This window comes from Corella eumyota, chromosome 5 (assembly GCF_963082875.1).
Source record: "Corella eumyota chromosome 5, kaCorEumy4.1, whole genome shotgun sequence".
In the NCBI taxonomy this organism is placed as follows: Eukaryota; Metazoa; Chordata; class Ascidiacea; order Phlebobranchia; family Corellidae; genus Corella; species Corella eumyota.
Window position 1 is genome coordinate 4,525,656 of NC_137494.1, and position 22,077 is coordinate 4,547,732.

Consider the following 22,077-nt stretch of genomic DNA (forward strand, 5'->3'; position numbering starts at 1 on the left):
ACTACTGTGATGCTATTCTGTCAAAGTTTTTATTCATTCGAGTTGATATAAATACGTTAGTTGTTCAATTCTTAGGTGATACTATTCTTGTAATGATTTTGTTACTGGCTTTATCTAATTACGGTAAATGAAATTTTTTTCCTAAAATATCTAAATCCGTTTATGATCTTATTGATGGCATCCGATTAAGATCGTAATCGACAGAATAGAATCACAACTGACGGAATAAGATCACAGCCGACGAAATAAGATCACGACCGACGGAATAAGATCACAACCGTCGAAATAAGATCACAACCGACGGAATAAGATCACAACCGACGGAATAGTATCACAACCGACGGAATAAGATCACAACCGTCGAAATAAGATCACAACCGACGGAATAAGATCACAACCGACGGAATAAGATCACAACCGACGGAATAAGATCACAACCGACGGAATAAGATCACAACCGTCGAAATAAGATCACAACCGACGGAATAAGATCACAACCGACGGAATAAGATCACAACCGACGGAATAAGATCACAATCGTCGGAATAAGATCAAAACCGTCGAAATAAGACCACAACCGACGGAATAGGATCACAACCGACGGAATAAGATCACAACCGACGGAATAGGATCACAATCGTCGGAATAAGATCAAAACCAACAGAATAAGATCACAACCGACGGAATAAGATCACAACCGACGGAATAAGATCAAAACCGTCGGAATAAGATCAAAACCGTCGAAATATGATCACAATCGACGGAATAAGATCACAACCGACGAAATAGGATCACAATCGTCGAAATAAGATCAAAACCAACAGAATAAGATCACAACCGACGGAATAAGATCACAATCGACGAAATAGGATCACAATCATCGGAATAAGATCAAAACCGTCGAAATAAGATCACAACCGACGGAATAAGATCACAACCGACGGAATAAGATCACAACCGACGGAATAGAATCACAACCAACGGAATAAGATCACAATCGTCGGAAGAAGATCAAAACCGAGGGAATAAGATCACAACCGACGGAATAGGATCACAACCGACGGAATAAGATCACAATCGTCGGAAGAAGATCAAAACCGACGGAATAAGATCACAACCGACGGAATAAGATCACAACCGACGGAATAGGATCACAATCGTCGGAATAAGATCAAAACCAACAGAATAAGATCACAACCGACGGAATAAGATCACAACCGACGGAATAAGATCACAACCGTCGAAATAAGATCAAAACCGACGGAATAAGATCACAACCGACGGAATAGGATCAAAACCGTCAAAATAAGACCACAACCGACGGAATAGGATCACAACCGACGGAATAAGATCACAACCGACGGAATAGGATCACAATCGTCGGAAGAAGATCAAAACCAACAGAATAAGATCACAACCGACGGAATAAGATCACAACCGACGGAATAAGATCAAAACCGTCGGAATAAGATCAAAACCGTCGAAATAAGATCACAATCGACGGAATAAGATCACAACCGACGAAATAGGATCACAATCGTCGAAATAAGATCAAAACCAACAGAATAAGATCACAACCGACGGAATAAGATCACAATCGACGAAATAGGATCACAATCATCGGAATAAGATCAAAACCGTCGAAATAAGATCACAACCGACGGAATAAGATCACAACCGACGGAATAAGATCACAACCGACGGAATAGAATCACAACCGACGGAATAAGATCACAATCGTCGGAAGAAGATCAAAACCGACGGAATAAGATCACAACCGACGGAATAGGATCACAACCGACAGAATAAGATCACAATCGTCGGAAGAAGATCAAAACCGACGGAATAAGATCACAACCGACGGAATAGGATCACAACCGACGGAATAAGATCACAATCGTCGGAAGAAGATCAAAACCGACGGAATAAGATCACAACCGACGGAATAGGATCACAACCGACGGAATAAGATCACAATCGTCGGAAGAAGATCAAAACCGTCGAAATAAGATCAAAACCGTCGAAATAAGATCACAACCGACGGAATAAGTTCACAACTGACGGAATAGGATTACAACCGACGGAATAGGATCACAACCGACGGAATAAGATCACAACCGACGGAATAGAATCACAACCGACGGAATAAGATGACAATCGTCGGAAGAAGATCAAAACCGACGGAATAAGATCACAACCGACGGAATAGGATCACAACCGACGGAATAAGATCACAATCGTCGGAAGAAGATCAAAACCGACGGAATAAGATCACAACCGACGGAATAGGATCACAACCGACGGAATAAGATCACAATCGTCGGAAGAAGATCAAAACCGACGGAATAAGATCACAACCGACGGAATAGGATCACAACCGACGGAATAAGATCACAATCGTCGGAAGAAGATCAAAACCGTCGAAATAAGATCAAAACCGTCGAAATAAGATCACAACCGAAGGAATAAGATCACAACTGACGGAATAGGATTACAACCGACGAAATAGGATCACAATCGTCGGAATAAGATCAAAACCAACAGAATAAGATCAAAACCAACAGAATAAGATCACAACCGACGGAATAAGATCACAACCGAACGGAATAAGATCACAACAAAGTTAGAAATAAAAGTTAAAATTTTAGAAAAAACAAAACATCGCATCCTTTGTTTCAAAAGAAAATTGATTTACATTTTTACTGATTTTGGGTTGCTTTTATAACTTGGTGATAATATTTGTACTATTTATATACCTGACTATAAAAGCAGAAAAAGCATGAGAAATAGTGTGCTAAGGAAGGAAAAATTAATCGCTTTGGGGTCCACTTCATGCATACTGAAACATTTATGCACTAAATTTCCTTTTGTATCAGATTTTGTTTATATTCGTATTATTTTGTAAAATGGTCGAAAAGTTTATACCGGTTTTACAGAAACTTGTCTTGTCAAAATTAAAAAATAAAAACATTTTACGTTAAGTTCAATATTAGTTGTTAAAACTAAACCTTTTTACTTTGGATGTTACCACAGGCAAAATGTAATATAGTGATAAAAGGTTTTTGTAAAGTAAACACTAATATATTGAATTTGCTAAGTTTTTGATTGTAGTTATTTTAAAATAATCGAAGTACCATATAAAACGTCTTGGATTCATCATTTTTTTTCTAATGATTTATAATATATGTGCTACACAAACAAATGAAGCTTGCCAAAACGAAATCCATTCGATTGCTTAAATAAATAAACTTGATTTAACAATTTTTCATTTACTTGCGATTTAAATTATTTTTTTTTAGATTCCATATTTATTTTAATCTAAAAACACTTAACCAAAACTATTTCCGATTATATTTTAAAAATTTTATCCACAAATGTATCTAAGCACGAGGATTTTAATTGTTTTCCATTACCTTTTAGTTAATAACTGACATAACAAACACATTTTTGTTGCATATAAAAACCTTGCCTTGTTTTGGTTTAACAAATTTTTGTGAGGGTGGACGAATCAAAGGCGTCCGTAGTGTAACTTGAGATTCTGCAAGCCTTAGTAATCTAGAATGTGGTTTGCCTGGCTTAACATTTAAGTTATGTCATCTTAGTAATAAATGAACTTTAGCAAGTACAGCAGAGTCGCCTTGCCAATATTATATTTAACTAAGAAAAATAACCCTATGTTTGGCTACAAAAGGATAGTTTTAGATTTTATACCCTTTCAAAAATTGAAAAAAAATTTTTCACAAGCCATAACAGGTAATTGGTCTAACATCGGAGTAGTTTATTTTAGTTTAAACCTATAGGCTATAGTTAATTTTATAACAACTAACAGTTGTTTGAGTTTATAATTTAGTTGTAATACTAAAAATAAAATATTTAAAATGGACAAAAATAGTAATTAAAAAAATTTGAAAAACGGTAATTAAACAGAATTTAATCTTTTTGTATGGTACAAAAACAAAATATACTTAAAAAATTGACAAAAATACAGTGACTTTATTCAAAGAATTAAATATTACACTCTTATATTAATGCACATATTTTTCAATTGCAGTACAACATAATTGCAGAAGCAAAGTTGCAATAAAAAAAAATTGCACAAATACAAAAAACTTGAATTTACAGTTAAAATTTTAAATTACTGATTAGTTAATTGTAATACTTTGTTAAACATAGCCTAAATGTTAAAGATCTTCCTGGCAGTGTACAGCTACATTTTCATATTTTTCTTTTTGTCTCACATTTGCATATTCACCCTTAAACAAACCAGCACGTTTAATAATAATCAAATTTAGGGTATAATAACAGATATATTTAAATAATTGTTAGAATGCATAATCTTCAGAAAACCTTACATCTCCTTGAATTCTTTGAGGTGTAGGAGAAAAGGATAAGCCTTAAAAAATGTATGGGTTTATTATTGAATTAAAACAATAATTATATTACAAGTTACTGGCTTATTGTTACCTAGGTGAGAAGTTGTTGTAGAAACTTTTTGCTAAAACAATGAAATCATGTTATAACATTAACAAAAAAAAAATTAATTGTTAATAAACCAGAACCAAATCCTGTTACTACTTGAATACAATTAATTTAAAAAGTAAAAATAAAGCTAATATAAACAAACCTACCTTTATAGATCGATTAAAATTAATACATGCTCCATTTTCACCTAATGTAGAGTTGTTTAGTTTTAAAAAAATATAAAAACATTTAAATAACCATTTTAAACAAAAATGTCAGAGAAACATCATGTAGGAATGTCCGTTTTGTTTAAAATAGTTATATAAAGGCAATTTTCATTACAAACATAGTGTTTCAGTGGTAAAATAAAGGTTTATGAATAAACTATTAATAAAATCAAAAATTATAACCAATACCTTGCTGAAATTGTTGCTTAGTGCATTTTCTTTGTGTTGTAATATTATTTTTTTTGTTGTTAAAATGGACATACATCCATGATGAAATAAGTAAAACAGCAAGTATGGCAAGCCCACAACATAATCCAATAATGACTGATTGATTCGTATTTTTGTTATCTGCGTCTTGATAACTTACTTCAACATTAAACTTAATTAAAAGTATTTCTCTAGGAAAATTGGACAATATAATGTGGGCTACATATTCTCCTTGATCTTCAAAAGAAACCTTAAGTAAATAATATAGGAGAAAAAAATTAAAACAATGTTAAATAGGTGTTTGATTATTCACAAGTTTTAAAAATAAAAGAAACCTTTTTTTGAAACAGCAGTGCTATCTGTTGCATTTCTTGATTTTCGGAATTTAAAAAATATGTGCTTAAAGAGCTCGGTTTACCTTCACAGTAATAACATCTAAACTGATTTTTAGTTAATAAAATAAGTAAGCAAACTTACCATTTTTGGTAAGACTTATAGAATCAGCTAGTGGATTAGAAGAAAAAATCCCATAACAACTGCCAGTTTGATTAACTATCCAAAAACAGTTTATTTTTTTTATCTCAGATTGAGGAGCATCTTTAAAAATAAAAAAAATGCAACTAAAATAGAAAAAAAATAACCTTTTGGATTTTGCACAAAAACTATTTTAAACCCACATTGCACATTAAGTGTGGCAATATTTGATCTTCCACTTTCGTTAAATTCTGGTAGTTGAGTAAATGGAGAATTTGCTTGACAATATACTTGCTTACCATTGTCAGATGCTGTTAAACTTGATGTTGTGAAAGTTGAACCCTAAAGGTATAAAATAAATATTTTTGTTAATAGTTTTATTTTTTAACCAAAAATGTTAATAAAATAAACTTTTATTAAATGCTAAAAAATATAAAATTAAGCATAATATTATTATTTCAGCTGTTTAAATAAATATATATTACGAACTTTATTGTAAAAAATGAACAAAAATAATGTTTACCACATCTTGTTGATTTGGAGTATTTCCAATATAAAAAGTAGATGAAGTTGCACTAGGAATAACTTGATCATATTCACAAGTTAAATCCAATCCATTTCCTTCAATTACTGTTTCAACTCCACTTAGTGTTACAGTTGGTGCTGTTATGTACAAATTTTACCAGATATTCAATAAGGTAAACTAAATTTTATATTTTCTAAGTGTGTGATATTACTAAGTGATATTAATTTTTAAGTGTGTGATATTAGCTTTTTTGTATAGCCTATTCTTTGTTCTTGTGTAATAATTGAGAACTTATGAGACATAAATGGGAGTTTTTATTTTTGCCTTTCATTTGTAAAATTGTCAAGCTGCTTTTTGCTATTGTAAGTTTATTATGATTGCATTTTTTTGACTTAGTATTATGTTCTTTGTGGTAAGTTGAGGTTTTAACTATTATATTGGATTTACTATTACAGTTAATGTTAATATCTGTTTTTGATATTTTGTTTTAATTTGGTATTTATTTATGTTCATTTTTTACCTAATAAACAAAATATGAGCGATAAGGTTTTCTGGTAGTAACTAGATTTATTAAATTAACAAAAAATCCCACATGTTACTTTAACAGGACAACTTGTTTGTTTGTATAAATTTTTACTAAAATGATTGTGAAATTTTTTTTTGATTTTGTAAGCCAAGCTTTAAAAACATGCATTCAACGTTGGTGACGGTTAAATATAATAGCCAAAATAAATAACCATTCAGTAGAAAAACGAGACAAAATCTAGATTTAATAACATTGTGTAAAATAATACCTGTCCAGCATTGTAAATTATTTTGTCCACTCCACATTGCATTTGCCAAACAAATAGTTGTATTAGATGTAAGTTGACTTTCATTTGAATAAAATAACTCTCCATTGTTAGAACAACTAAATGTTCCAACTGAGTTGTAGGTTTTGTTTGTTGCAATAATTTCAACATTGTATGGAAATGTTATATCACATTCTAGAACAATAAATCAAGTTTTATTTTATTTCTAATCAAGTCTATGTAAAAATATATTAATATACCCATGGTAATCGACGTATCTAAAAAATTACTGATATGAAGGACAATATAACAAAATTGTTGTAAAATATAAAAGTTTTGGTTTTGTACTTCATTCTCAAAATTTATATTGTTTTAAGTATATGCTACAGAACATAAGTTTTATTTCGATAGTTTTATTACTTAACCAAAAAAAGATGCTTAGCAAAAAAAAAAATTTTACAATTGCCCTAGTGGCGATTCCATCTATAACCTCCTTTTTGCAAATTCTCACAAAAATCATCTAATAATAAACTTTCATAAAATAACTAACCTTGAACAATAATCACCAAAAATTGAGTTAAAACAGGTGAAGCACTACTATCAGAACATCTTAAAGTAACATTAGATGAACTGTTAAGAGGTTGTAAAAAGGTGAGGTTAGAATAAATATTTCCATCTTTTATTACACAGGAGAATGAACTGGTGTTAAAGCATTCCATAAAAACAGCATTATAAAAATCTGTTGAACTTTCAGATTCAATCCAAGCCCATGTACAAAAACTAATATCAGCTGATTGTGGTATTGTAGCAGTTACAATTAAACCTGTGTAACCTGTTGCCCAAACATCTCCACTTTGTGAAGGTGGAATTGTTGCTAACTGGCCACTTGACAATGAAACAACTAAAAAAAAGGTAAATAATTATCCATGGCATAAAGAAAAAACATAAATATTGGTGGTGCCTACGATTTTAACAAAAAAAAATTTTTACCCAAAAGTAAATTCAAGATATAAATTTTGACATATTTGATCCATGAGAAAACCTAAACACAATAATGGTGACATAACTATTTAAAGTTCTGATGGGGTTTATTGGGTAGATTTTATTAAAAAAATAACTGTATAAATATATATACAGTATTTATCAAAAAATTAATTGTGACATAGCTTATTTGTCTAAACTAAAATCAAACAAACAGTTCCTTCTTAAATATTTTAGCTTAGTGTATATCAATTAAATTAACTAATAACAACACTCTATACAAACTTAACAAAGAGCATTGTAACTTACTTTGTTCGACAACAGCATTGTAGTCACCTACTCAGGTAATATAAAATATCAAACCCTCTTGTTACTTTGTGATTATTACTGAAGATTGCAGAGCTATCTACACAGTTAGTATTGGGTTGTAAACATAAAATTAATGCTTGCAGAAAATTTTTTAACAAATAATGTGCAAAAACATGCTGCTATTTAGTAACTGTGTTAACTCTTTAATAAATATCTAAAACTTAAAAAAAAAATTTAGAGCTAATACGAAAAGTAAGTTGTCGATTGGTGGAATTTCCTAATAAATTGGTGAAATTTCCTAATAAATGCCTTAACTCAAGAAAATATTTAATGCAAAAATTAATATATTTTTTAAATAAATATTGATAAAAATTTGTTGACATTTAATTCCCATGTTAACTTTAAAATCTAAATGTTAAAACTTATTTAAAATTAAGCACTTCATGTGCGGGCACAGGGTTTATGTTTTAATTATGATGAAATTTTTCTAACTTGCACAAAAATATCAATGCTATTAGATTGGCCAAGTTGTTGACCTGTAAGTGTTTGTAAGCTAATATTAATCGTTTTTGAACGGTAGACTTGCAAAATTAACAACAGATATAACCTTATTTTGTTATAATTTTTTTAATACAGTGGTATAACTAAATTTATATAATATATCTAAATTTTGCCTTTTATGCAAAGTTTGTTCTCTGCAAAAAAACTATAAAAGAAAACGATAGATCGCTTAGAAATGACAAAAATAGGATATTTTTCTATGTCTGCCAAAATATGAACTTACGACGATAACATCGTGGGTCACGTGACTCGCGAGTGTGGGGATTTTCCCTATTTAGAATTTTTCAACTTCAAACCCTGATATCTCAAAAACTACTTAATTAATTTTAAAAATAATGGTTTTATGGTGCAAGTTAAAAAAGTTACCTTGCGGCCGCACAATTCATTTAAGTAGCGAGATTAACAGTGTTTTTTATTTGTTGGATATCCGTGGACGAAGTATTTGAGGGAATAGAAAATAAAGGAGCTGCTTCAATTCACTTTAAACAGCCCGGGAGCGACAGGGAAGTAAAATATGTATAAACTAGTAGGATCCTTAAAACCTCATTGCCGAAAACATTGCTATTTGCAGGTGTTATAATGAGCACTTTCTTAAATTATGTGAGATAAATGTCATTCAGTCCGATATATTTAAATAGTAGACACGTGAAATAAATAAAAACTTATATTTGCAAAATTTATTCAGTATAGAAATTCATGATATAATAGTAAATTTTTATTTCAATAACGAAATTATTTCGAAAAATACTACTAATCAACAACTTACATTGCTTTCATCACTCTAAAGACAACATATTTTTGCACATTGTTAAAAAAAATTATTGATTGATTGCTTATTTAAAACTTTGTATAAATACACAAATCATTTTTTTTTCGTTTTATTTAGAATGTGAACTCCTTGCTAGTTGCTGTTCTAACAAAAATATTTTTTGTGTCTTGGTGTCTGCTGGCTGAAGGGACTGGCTATCTTTCTAAATCAGGTCCTACTAGTAGTTACCACACAGTGATTATTTACCACACAGGACGCGCTGACTGTTTGTTGACTGTTTTTTTGAGGATATCGTCATTTGTTAAAAAAAAACAAATACCGACAATAACAATAGGACACTTCTTTAACCTCAGCCTTAACCCTCTTTGAAAAATGCCGTTAGTTTCTCTAAATACAAAAAAAGGATTAAAAAATGTCCTTATTTTTTTTGTGTGTTAAATGTATAATTAGTAAATGTAAAATTAGTGTGGTAATTAGTAGGAACGTTCTACATCACATACCCAATGATCAAATTTTGTTAATTTAACCTTTTTAATAATTGTGTTTATATTTTAGAAGGTTTTTACCATAAATTCCAAATGTTAAATTTAGCTATAATCTTTTTTTTTTCTGCCATGTGCTTCTATCCCGGACTTGTTTCTGTTTTTAAATATTTGGAATCACTGAACGAAAAATATTTGGAATAAATATTTGAAATCACTGAACGAAATATTCAGTGATTCCAAATATTTAAAATTTAACGTATAGAAAAATAAATTATAGATAATAGCTGAAATAATAATAAATCAGTAAATTTAGCGGCATTTAAGATAACCCAAGTAGCTGATGAGAAAAATCAGTTGAAAAATGTTAAGCTGTGGGGCTACTTTTAAACGTTTGCCGAATAGCACTAAAATACGGGGTGCGGAAAGTTGATGGGTGCAGGAAATGGCGAAACCGTCTGTAAACGTTTATAAAATAAAAGAACGTAATATTTATACCTTTTTCTTATCATCCCTTAAGTTTACAGTAGATTATAATCAATCACATTTATCCCTTACCCTTTTGAAAATACCGTATTCATCCCGCAGCAAAGTACAAAAATGCCGTCACGTCCCGCATTCCGCAAATTTTTGTTAACGTTTACATTCAGCATTGTCTCGTTTGCCGTAATCACAGACAGCCAGAGTTAAAATAAATTTTAACAAAGTTTTATATGTTAAACTTGTTATATATTGATTGTAAATATTTCACGTGCAGGCATTAGGCATTGAATTTCATTTTTTTAATTTTGCAAATACAGATATTACAATCAGATAATTATTTGTTACCAAACCTTTAATGCAGTGTTTCTAAGTTTTAGAAATTAAGCTTTATTTTTATCAAGATTCGTTATAAAAATTTACCTTTTTAAAAAATGATAATATGTTTTTGTGGTTTAAAACCGGTTTTGTTGCAGTTTTACTGATTTTACTCAACATTTCAGGTAGGTTTTGCCTTTGATTTATTGGTAAAAATAAAGACAGTCTGACAGTCCACAGCCTTAAAATGTTTGCAAACCATTAATCAGTCTTTAAATGTCTTTGTCATTTTTTGTTTATTGTGTGGACTTCAGTTTTTTAACTTTGTTAGCAATTTTTTCAATTACCAAAAATATTTGCTTTTTGTTACTTAACTTATAAAGTATAGTTAGTTGTTAGTTTATACTCAAAACTTGAATTTTAAACTGCTGTTGCTATGGATTCATGTCTTTCATAAAATCTTTTGCTGGGCAGATATTGTTTTTATAATATGCTGTTGTAACATATTGACATAATTTTTTTAAATTTGGTGATATCCCTAAATTTTATAATAGAAAAACTAATATGCATATATATTCACTTTTTAAAAATTGTATATATATAAGCTTTATTTTATTTTGTAAAAGTCTGGTTTAAGTGTAACAGGTACTTTAAAAAATTATCACATGTTTTTTTTAGATGTGGGACTTTCTCAAGACATCGTTTCACCAGTAACTGGAGAACCAGGCGCAAGATCATTTGGATCCAATTTAACATTAACTACAACTGCAAGTTCTTCAAGTACAACTTCATGGACATTTACTTGGTCAATAGACAATGTAAGATTTATATTGTAGAAATTGAAATAGAACTTAAACAAACTTGCATAAAATATAACTGGCGAGCATAAAGCAGCATATTTTCACAAGCAAAATTTTTTTACATAAAAAACAACTTTAAAACAAAAAAAAACAAAAAAAGTCGCATATTGGGTTTACTTTTTTGGCGTAATTAAACATTCAACATTTTTTTAATTTTTAAAGTATCTGCTTATCCTATTTAAGAGTAACCAAACTGTAAAATAACAAAAGTCACATGGTTTATTGAAAGGTTGATGCAATTCTTATTTTTATTTTATCAAAAAAACAAAAATTTATAATGTTATTTTGCTCAACTGGCCTAGTGTTTCTTAGCACAAATTTACAATGTAAGCATAGCTCACATAAATTTGTTTGGTATACTTTATTTTTTTTTATAAATGCTTTAGTGCATGTTAGTAAGAATGTTTGTTAGTTACATAAAATATGTTTTTAGGAATTTTATCTGCAAAATTCTGGTCCCAAATTTATGACACGCAAAATGAAAATTTGTATTTTTTGTAAAAATGACATTAATTAATTTACAGGTTTAAAATTTGATATGAAAAAATAGCGTTAATTACACATCCTATAAAATCAATGCTACTAATATGTTTTTTTGTGAGAAAGAAAACATATAAACTTATTTAATGTGTTTTAATCGAAGATACCAAAAAATTCAACCAAACCCAAGCCAATTGGTGTAATATATTAAGGCTAATAAAACAATTATAATATTTTTAGACTGTTGTGGCAACAATTTCAGTTTCAGTGACTTCTTCAAGAACGGTTGTTTCAATTGTGCCAACAATGTACCAACCAAACATCGTTGTGTATGTGCCCATATTTAATATTTGTTTTCACATTTTGCATATTTTTTAATTAAAATAACTTTATAAACTTGTATTGCAAAAAAACATTGTTTTTAAACTCAAATTTTTTTATTTGTTTATTTTAGTCCGAATCCTGTTACTTCAGATTATTCAAACATTACAGCACAGTTAATATTCAATCCCTTGGACTTATCATATAATGAATTGGAAGTTAAGGCAGATTTTAGCCCAAGTATAGGTTCAAGAGCAGAAACATTTGTGTTGAATGTAAGAGGTATGTAATTGTTAATTTAATTCATTTGCTCATTTTTGTACTTTTTACTATTGTTTGAAATTCGCAAAAGTAGTATTAAAAATTTATATTACTATAACTAATAAGAATCAGTAAGTTAAAACTGAACTTTACTTAGTAATTTTTATCTGAATGCTCACAGGGACCTAAAATGGTATCAAAAATTACAGTTTCTTATGAAGCAGTAGTGCACAACTTTTGCATCACTTTCTATTTGTTTTAATTTTTTTGTTTGCTGGTTTTAATGTAACTAGATTTTTTTAAGTTAACCCAATAAAAAGCAATTTAAAATTTAGGGTGTGAAAATCCGAACCCTATGTTGTATTTCATTTCACCAAATGATCCATGTGGCTTTCAATGCACTAGAACTTTTTCATGTAACACAGGGTACACTGGAACTGGTGTTACGGCAACTTGCATGGAAGATGCAGCATGGAGTGTACTTCCTAGTTGTACCCAGGGTAAGTTGTAACTTGTTTATAAATATGTACAGACTAACTAATGTGAAAAGTTTAGAGGGGCCAACCATCAAGATGAACCTAAAAATGACAAAGCAGTTACGTAAAAACATTTTGGAGTCCCTTAGTATTTTTATAAATACAAACTAAAAACTTTAGTAATTTTTGTATTAGAGTTGATCCTATTTGATAAAGTAGGTTTAAATGATTTAATTTATGATCTTCTATAACTTAAAAAAAAACAACTTTTATTTAGGTAGCTTTTTTAAAAAAATAAATAATTCGCTTACAATTATAAAGTTGCATTTGTGCACCTTTTTTGTGTGGTTTTAACTTACTAACCCAAAACTCTTGATTGTTTTTTTAAAATAAGATGTGATAGATTTGTTATTATTGGATACACAAATTTTTCTTTTACTTTTGTGAAGTGTTGGTAGCATTGCTTTAAGTTTAATGTAGGGGTATTGTTGTTTTTCATAGATTTAGCGTGTTCATGAAATAGATTTAGCTTGTTCAAGATTTGTAGAAAGATTTTAGTTAACTGTTTTATTTTTTGGTAACATCGTTGTCAGCTGTAACAAAACAGAGGCGGTTCCAGCAATAACACGACGTCCATCCTAATATATTAAAATGTTTGTTATTTTGCCGATGGAAAATAATATGTCAACGCTTGTAAAATAAGTGTAAAATATTTATAATCAAGTAATGCAATTTTATATTATAAGCTATTTAATACAAATGAAAATAAGTTTAGGCTTTACACAGTTGTACAACTTAACATTTCAATTTTACTATTTATTTACAAGATAAAATTATATAAACACACTTTTAAACAAGATAACTTACTTTTATTTTAATATAATTTTCCCATATTGATGATTAAAAAAGTAATAAACTATCGCTTCAAAATTTAACCTTTTTCAAGTTGCTGCAACCGCCCCATGTCACAACTGTTTCATAATAGAATAAGTTGTTTTTCATTTATTTTTGTAAACTAGTTACAACTACAGCCATCCCAACTACATCAGCTCAACTTTCAACTTCATCAGTCACAATTTCTGGTACGTTAACATAGCAATTTATTACAAAACTAAATTGGAATATATATTAACAATCAGAATATATTAGAACATTTACTGTTAATTTAAGTTGTATATAAGGGTTTTACCCGAAATTGCTTTATTAATAAAATATTAATTTATTTAAATGCTTTAAAAATAATAAGTACAGTGGCAACAGAAAGGCTAACTACAATATGTTATTTTTATGAATTTGTTATTGGGTAAAGCTAACTGTTTTTAACTATAAATTTTGCTTAAAGGGGCACTATTAAGTTTTCTTAGATTTTGTAATAAGGTAAGTTTTTTAATTTTTGATGTAAACAGCAACATTCTCATTTGTGGCATTAATTTTAGTATATATTTAGTTTTAACATTTATTTTAGTTCTGTTGGTCATTAAAAGAAAACAGGTTGTTCAAAAAAAAAATTATTTTATTGTTTTTAAATATATAGTAAATGATTCAACTACAAAAGACTTTACTAGCAATACAACACAAAACAGGGGTATGTTTATGGCATGTTAAAATTTAACCTCTCTTGTAATATTCACGAACAAGTTGTATTTGTCCTCGTTATATTAATTAGGTGTTTATCACAAGTTGTTTTTATTAAATATAGATTTTGACTCAACAACAGTTTTAATAATGATCAACACCACGCCAAATACTACACTTAATGGTAAACTTACAAATAAATAAATTGTACAAAATACGTTAAATCGTCACAATTTGATTTGTGTGTTAAATGAAAAACAATATGTATGACAATTTGTTTAATTTTATTTTGGTTAAATTTAGTAGTTAACTCAACGATAAATGACACCACAAGTAATACTACACTTAATACAACACAGAACAATGGTTTGTTTATAACGTCATAGCAAATTGATTTAACTATGCATCTATTGCTGCAGTATGTAAATAACAAATATAACAAATCACCTCGTTTTAGGTTGGGCAATATTTAACTCTTCTAATACTATTATATTAACTTTGATTACTTCTAGTAATGTTAATGTTTATTTATAAGAATATAAACTTGCATAATGGTTGAGAATTATTGCTTGCTCTATTTTAAGTTTCCTGGCTTTGCTTTAAACTCAGAAAATGGCATGCGCATTTCTCTATAACAATTTTTTGATTTAAATTATCCAAATTTAAAATGTATTTTTGTTTAAAAAATTGTCTTTGTAATTGGATAAATTTTATTTATTTGGTATATATACTAGTTCAAAATAATTTTGTAAAAATTTTTGTTTTAATTTTCCTACTTAGCAACAGTGCCAACTACAATTAACTCTAACAATGTCAGCAGCACAAAACCTAGCGGTGGTATGTAATTTATATTTGTTCGAAAAGCGAAACCAATTTTGTTATAGAAAATTAAGATTGTCAAAAGTTTATGTTCTTTTAATTTAATAAATTTGCATAATTTTTTTTATTTGAAGCTAATAGATGTTTTGTTCCTTTACGGTTTAAAAAAGAATGTTTACACTAAACACAAAGTTAGAGAGACTGTAATTGCAAGGCAAAGGTTATATACGTAAAAGTGTTTATATGCAAAGTTAGATTGTTTTTGAGTAGGCCTATCTCACTGGCAACATTAGAATTGTTTTCCTATAATATAAACCTAAAAATTTACCTTATTTACTATGCATAAACGTTGTCAAATGTTTAAAATGGGTGAATTGTTAAAGAAACTAAATCTTAAGGTCACTAAAGTAGGTTTAAATAATTTAAAAAATACTTTTGTCCGTTTATTTATGTTAGATGAACAAAAATCCAACAGTAAGTTTAATTTTGTTTAGATTTTTAGCAGAAATTCCTATAGTACTTATGAATTTTTGTTAGTCAGGTAATACCTTCAGAAACATATCATGGTGTGTTTTTGCAAAAGAACTTTAATTACATGTAGCTGATTTTAAAAATTAATTTTGCGTGGCATGAAATAATTCTGTTTAGTTATATATACATTTTAATTTGTAACTGGTGTTTTAATTTTTGGTGCAAAATCTGATGCCCTATTCGAAAAAAGGTTTTATAGTTAATAAGGTTCACAGGCAATTGATAAATAAGAAATATTTTTTGCAGATTTACATATTTATAAAATATTTGGTATAATATTTTTATATTTCAAGTAGCGTTAAAAGTATGAAAAATCAATATATTACATACAGTGTTTTAAATTTAATTTTTGCACTTAGTATTTTTTAAATATAGTAAGTATAAAAAATATGGTAAGTATAAATTTTTTAATGCATTGTTTGGGTTTATTGTAATAAAATTGGTAATAATTTCTTCAATTATTTTTTTTAATTGCACAGCATTTAATTTAAAAATTTTGGACCTATACACCTTCAATATTTAGATAAATTAAAAAGTAATTCAATAAGCTTTTCTTTTTTTAATTAGTAATTTTTTTAATAGGTTTTTAAATTTTTGTTTAGTAAAATTTGTCTTTAAGAACTGCACACACAAAGCCCATATTTATAAAAAAATTAATATAATGCAACACACAAATACATTTTCATTTACAGAATGTTCTGCATTATGTACACCCGGAGAAATAGTTGGATTAGTCATAGGATTGGTTCTTTTAGTTATCTTAATATGGTTCATTCTGGCTGTCTGTTGGCCAATCTTAGCATGTTGTTGTTCAGCCTGGTTTTTAGAATTTAGAAAATTTCCCTGCCTGGAAAGTTAGTATTTTACTTAATAAAAAAATAAGTCTGTTTAAACATGTACAATATTAAATTACTTTTTTTGGTAATCTGCTATTATCTAGTAGATAACTTTAAATGCATCATACCATTAGTGCTTAAAAATGTTTTTATTTTAAAAATGCAAAGTAGAGTATATAATATGGTATTTCTATTTATTCTTTTAGATAGTAAAATTTTTAGACTAATTGTTTTGTTTGTAATTTGCATGACAACTAATTAATCAAGTCACGTCACCCTTTTCCTTAAACTAACCACTACATGTCATGCTGAACATTTTATTCTTTTATTTTTCGGGTAACTATGTAAGGTGGCCTTATATTAATTATTTAACCCAATCACAGATAGTCCAAAAAATAATGGGAAAATAGCTCCAGGTGAAGATACAGAAATGATATAACTTTAAAAAGGTTTGTTGTGCATTAATATAGGAGGTTTTACTAATATCAGTTTCATAATTTCAAGATATTTTTTTTGTCTTTGATAATGTTATTGTTATGTTTCAGGAAAAGGGTGTGGCAAATATAAAATTTTTTTGTGTCAAATTTTCTGAAACTTAAAAAAACTTTTTGAATTTTTCTTAAATTTCTTTTGTGTGTACCACAATTAATAACTTAGCTTTACTTTTTACCAGATTAATCAATTTCTTGTCTGTGCTGTATAAGGTTGGTTTTTATAGTTTTATAGTTTAATAGTTTTATTTTTCAAATATCAGTGTCAATTCTTTGTAAATATTTTTTAATTGATTTGGTTTAAAGTATCAAGTGTTTTGTAGATTTTTAACCTTCATTAACTTATGCTTGAAAGACAAAAAAACATTATTTTTTTTGTTTTGGGTAGATGATGAAGACTTCTGCTGAAGTACAAACTACTTTGGAATATATACCCCCAAACAATTAAAACAAATAAAATTCTACACCGGCACATCCAGTTTAACGAACTTTTTTACAAAATTAAATCTATTACTTAAAATAAAAAAAAAAACTGTTTCCAAAAAAAGACATTAAAAATTAAGCAAAATATATTGCAATGAAAATAAAGTCTAGTTAAATTTTTTTTTTATAAATTTTTTGTAGTTTTTTCTTTTACACTTAAAAAAAATTATTGGTCAATTTAAGTATATAAAAAATAAAAAAGCTACAAACCCTTTTTTTCCAACAAAACAATATAAAAGCAACAATATCCATCCCCACTATCAACAAAAAAATTAAAAAATTCTAAAAGGATAAATTTAACAACAGAATAATTTTTAAACTTCCTTTGTATTTTTTTTTAACTTAGTATTAAATTTTTAAAATAATTGAAATTATGTTTAAATACTTTAAGTATATTGCATTTTTTATATTTTATAGCATATCTTGTTTTAGCCTATTAAACTATGTATTAATATTTTGTCGATTATAAATCGTTGTTGTATTTAAAAATGTCTTCAATTTTACCATCTTTTTATTTTTTAAGTGCTGTAAATAATTTTTTTTGAACTTGAAAAGTTTTTTTATTTTATTTTAACTTGAAAAGTTTTTATTTTTTTTAACTTGAAAAGTTTTTATTTTAATTTAAAAAATTTTTTTATTTTTTTTAACTTGAAAAGTTTTTATTTTTTTTTAATTTGAAAAGTTTTTATTTTTTTTAACATAAATTATTTTTTATGTCAAAATTCCGTTGTGTGGTTTACTATTTTTAAATGGTAAATAAACTTAACAATTACACTAACTGCATCAATTTCTAACATCTTTTTTTGCTGTAGATGCCTCTTTTTTAATTAAAAAATCTAATGTTAAAACATACAACATTAAAATTAAAAAATCATTTAAAAATTTTTTTTTCATCTTTTTATTTCTGTATGCATCGCAAAATTTAATAACTGTGATATATCCAAAGTTCAAAATTGTTATTCATCGGTGTTATATGTAATAAAGTTAACACGCAACAAACATGTAAGGTTTTTTTGCAAGGCAATTATAGAAACTGTGCAGAATATATTAATCTTAAAAAATTACAATATTTTTAAAGCTTAATTTTGCATTGGTATAAAGTTTAAATAAATTACGCATATATCATTTATTGTGTAAGGAGCATTATGTTCTTGTTTTTGTATAATAGATTTCACTTCTTTGTGTACCAAGCTATTGTCTTGAAATTTTATTTCCGTGTATTTCAACGTCTGCTATTAATATGATTCGCTATCAATTTACACAAAAATATCACGTGAGTTTTTATACAAAACCAGACAGCAAAGCAAAGTCACAACACCAGCAAAAAAAAGACGAACCATCGCGAAAATATAATTCCCGTTTTATTTTCTGCTTTGTAAACAACATACCAAAAGTCAACACCATTTAAATAAATCTTGTTGGTGGCTTATAAACTTAGCAACTTAGTCTTTGTTATAGACCAAGTCTTTGTTGGTTGCTAAGTTGGCTTATAAACTTAGCAACCACATTTTAAAAGGCTTTGGTCTTTGTTATACGAAGGCAGATAACATACACAAAAATATTTTTTGAACAGTAAATTCAAAATCGAAATTGTATTGTTTAACTTTTAACGGCTTACGTGATTTGTTCAATTAAAAAAAGGGATGGGGAATATAAATTTACAATCTCGTATAGTTGTAAGTTTTTACAGTTGATCGCAACTATAACGCTCCTAAATAGAACAAGTAACCTAATGCGAAGTTTATTGTTTTGAAGAAACCACTAGTCCATCGTTTTAAAGCCAGACAAAGCAAACTTGTGTCTGGGTAAAGTCTGTTTACTTGATCATAACGTTTAAACGAAAGTGATTAACGTAGCAACAAAAATAAGAATTCTTTATACAACGGTTGTTTTTGCATGGTTAACAAAAATTGTATAGTCGACAAAATACCTTCGTAGTTAAAATAACAATCATTCAATATTTATAAGAAGTGGGGGTTACCTATCTGCTTAACGAATATGCAATATTTATTTTATTAATAGTGTTTTTATTAATGGTTATATATTTTAAAAGCTTTGCTTGTTTATAAATTGACTAATTAAGTGGGAGATCATATTTTATAAGCGTCATATCCTTGCAGTAAGATTGATATCCTGGTATTAGTTACCACAAGCTGCTAAATGCTTATATATGTTGTGTAGAAAAATATTCTTAGTGATGCAACCAATTGTATATAAATATTCCACTGAAAATAACAAATCATTGACAGGGCCACAAACGAAATATTTGGAAAAGCCCCCGTGTTTTTGTATATATTTAAATTCTTTTTTCACGTGTAAACTCTGTTTTTAGTAGAGCCTTTATTATTTTTCGGCTTTACGTTAATTGCAAACATTGTTATTCTTTAATCTAATGCCATCTTATAAACAAAGGTTTACACACATAACTAATTTAGCGCGTATTTGGAAAATTTCCTTTTAAGTAATTGCTACAGTTTTAACCTTCTAATACGTTATTAAGTTTAAAATAGTTTCAAAAATTGCATTACATGTATATAAAAAAACGAGTTTTTACTTGTTTTACGTCTTACATTGCGGTAACATATTTTTCATATTCAAAACCTATTAATCAAATAGTAAAACACAAAGGTAACATTTGTCACGACGACCCGGTCTTAAGTCGACAGTCATGATTGCTAATAGATACCCAATTATAAAGTTTGGCAAAATGTCGTACCGATTATAGCGCCTCATTTCAATGCATGAAAGCAGCGGGGATTAAAACCTGGACCTACAGAACTTAATTTTTATTGTCACCACTAATATTGGTACTAAATATTAATAAAGTAAAGTTGATTAGCACCGAATTGCAAGCTTAATACATCAACAGCAAATCGCTCTTCCAACCGACAAGGAGAAAACTAAGTTTTTTTTTTATTTTGGTTTTTCGCACATTAATAAAAGTAAATAATAAATGCGACGGGAAAAAATGACAAAATCAATTTAACGATTTAAAACATGCCGAAGGTATTAATGTTTACATAAAGATTTTAAGTATGTTATGGCATGGTCACCAAACCCAAAATTAATAGTAAAAGATCAACAAATCAGAAAGTAAACGGCAGCACAAATCAAAAGTTATATCTTAAACAAAAAAAAACAGGCTTTGAATAAAGTTCTTTTACTTAAGTAAATTTAAAAAATACAGTTAAAAAACTTTACTTTTATAGATATGAATCAATTCTTTAAAATAAAAGAAAATGAAATGTTACCTGAAAACGCTCCTGTAGCGAATTTAATTTTAAAAAACTGTTCTTTAGTGGTTAGTTTATACAAGAATATAACATTCTGGCTAATTCTTACGGAAATAAACTTTGAATTTAAGTAATGTCTAAATCCATGTTTATTGAGTGGCGCCCGTTCAGCAGAACAAAATTGCCTAACTGTTTTTAAAACGAACATTCGTACTTAATAAAAAGAAATGAATCGTTGAAAAAAATGATTCAATACCAGAAAAACGAGGTTAGAGTTTCCATGTGAAAAGAGTTGTTAAATAACCCGCAAATTCGATAAACAAGTTATAGTTAAAAGCATTGAAACTTATTATTTAAATAGGGAGAAAAAATACGTCAAAGCTTGACAGCAAATAAATAACAATTCCATTTCAAATCAACATCAAAAACTGTTTGTTTTTAAAATTAAAAGTTAGCTTATGCGGATTTATCCAAAATAAGCTACACTCCCCCCAACATATTTAAATTTGTTATTTTTTCACAAATAACAACTGGTGAATCATAAAAACAAACCAATTCACTTAAAATTTAACCTCATCTAGAATTAAACATTACCTATATTCTCACATTAAAAAAAAACTTCATATTTCTTTTTTCTTATTCTTAACAATAAATTAAACTTTAACAATACTGAAAGTGGTAAAAGTTGGAAGGTTGTTTTTTATGATTGCACAAATTTTTAGTTGGGAGTCAAGCTTCAATCAGCCAATGTGGGAAGCTTCGGTACATTTTATCCTTTATAATAAATAAACAATGTTATTACTGTAAATTGTTGAAATATAAATATAGACCCTAAATAAAGTTAATTTTTACCTTCTCTGAAAATCTGAAGCCAACAGCATATGTTTTTTTTTCACCGAATGTTTTTCTTGGCAGAAATTTCACATTAGCCAAAAAATTTACTTAACTAAGAAATTATTACAACGTTAGATTGTACAGGTAAACTAACAAAATTTATTTTTAAACACCTAAATGTTTTTAATTGATATAAGTTTTAGTCTATTCATCAGCAATTTTAATTAGTATTGGGCATCCAGGAATCTTGGAAGGTAATATGCTGTTAACTGATTTATTTAGTCCAGCTAA

The 22,077-nt window shown here is 28.1% G+C and overlaps 2 protein-coding genes across 7 annotated transcripts; one reads left to right on the forward strand and one right to left on the reverse strand.

Annotated features, from left to right (window-relative positions):
• Positions 1-4,052: 4,052 nt before the first annotated feature.
• On the reverse strand, positions 4,053-9,376 carry LOC145753849 (uncharacterized). Of its 3 annotated transcripts, XM_082570340.1 has the most exons (14): positions 9,304-9,376; positions 7,977-8,073; positions 7,677-7,728; positions 7,237-7,587; positions 6,690-6,881; positions 5,893-6,032; positions 5,573-5,711; positions 5,373-5,492; positions 5,231-5,313; positions 4,878-5,145; positions 4,629-4,669; positions 4,465-4,495; positions 4,353-4,393; positions 4,053-4,253 (listed from the first exon to the last, which is right to left on the reverse strand). In XM_082570340.1, exons 2-14 carry the CDS (start codon positions 7,992-7,994, stop codon positions 4,182-4,184), a joined length of 1,548 nt encoding a protein of 515 aa, XP_082426466.1. In that variant the 5' UTR covers positions 7,995-8,073; positions 9,304-9,376; the 3' UTR covers positions 4,053-4,181. The 3 variants fall into 3 exon arrangements, with proteins under 3 accessions (XP_082426466.1, XP_082426467.1, XP_082426465.1); XM_082570341.1 differs by lacking the exon at positions 9,304-9,376 and having other exon boundaries at positions 5,669-5,711; positions 7,977-8,189; XM_082570339.1 differs by lacking the exon at positions 9,304-9,376 and having other exon boundaries at positions 7,977-8,189.
• A 926-nt stretch (positions 9,377-10,302) lies between these two features.
• On the forward strand, positions 10,303-17,827 carry LOC145753858 (uncharacterized). 4 transcript variants are annotated; one of them, XM_082570369.1, is made up of 14 exons: positions 10,303-10,771; positions 11,265-11,404; positions 12,167-12,255; positions 12,381-12,529; positions 12,844-13,008; positions 14,004-14,066; positions 14,519-14,569; positions 14,684-14,743; positions 14,863-14,925; positions 15,340-15,396; positions 16,602-16,763; positions 17,129-17,194; positions 17,419-17,449; positions 17,625-17,827. In XM_082570369.1, exons 1-12 carry the CDS (start codon positions 10,711-10,713, stop codon positions 17,182-17,184), a joined length of 1,116 nt encoding a protein of 371 aa, XP_082426495.1. In that variant the 5' UTR covers positions 10,303-10,710; the 3' UTR covers positions 17,185-17,194; positions 17,419-17,449; positions 17,625-17,827. The 4 variants fall into 4 exon arrangements, with proteins under 4 accessions (XP_082426495.1, XP_082426497.1, XP_082426496.1 ...); XM_082570371.1 differs by lacking the exon at positions 17,129-17,194; XM_082570370.1 differs by lacking the exons at positions 17,129-17,194; positions 17,419-17,449 and having other exon boundaries at positions 10,304-10,771.
• The last annotated feature ends 4,250 nt before the right edge of the window (positions 17,828-22,077 follow it).

What these genes read in the sequence shown, in the direction of transcription:
- LOC145753858 (XM_082570369.1), top strand. Translation starts at nt 10,711, where the DNA reads ATGTTTTTGTGGTTTAAAACCGGTTTTGTTGCAGTTTTACTGATTTTA. An exon ending in TACCAACCAAACATCGTTGT is followed by an intron (nt 12,256 to 12,380) that starts GTATGTGCCCAT and finishes TGTTTATTTTAG; the next exon opens with TCCGAATCCTGTTACTTCAG. An exon ending in ATTTGTGTTGAATGTAAGAG is followed by an intron (nt 12,530 to 12,843) that starts GTATGTAATTGT and finishes TTTAAAATTTAG; the next exon opens with GGTGTGAAAATCCGAACCCT.
- LOC145753849 (XM_082570340.1), bottom strand. An exon ending in TATAAGTCTTACCAAAAATG is followed by an intron (nt 5,314 to 5,372) that starts GTAAGTTTGCTT and finishes ATTACTGTGAAG; the next exon opens with GTAAACCGAGCTCTTTAAGC. An exon ending in ATTTTAATCGATCTATAAAG is followed by an intron (nt 4,496 to 4,628) that starts GTAGGTTTGTTT and finishes TCATTGTTTTAG; the next exon opens with CAAAAAGTTTCTACAACAAC.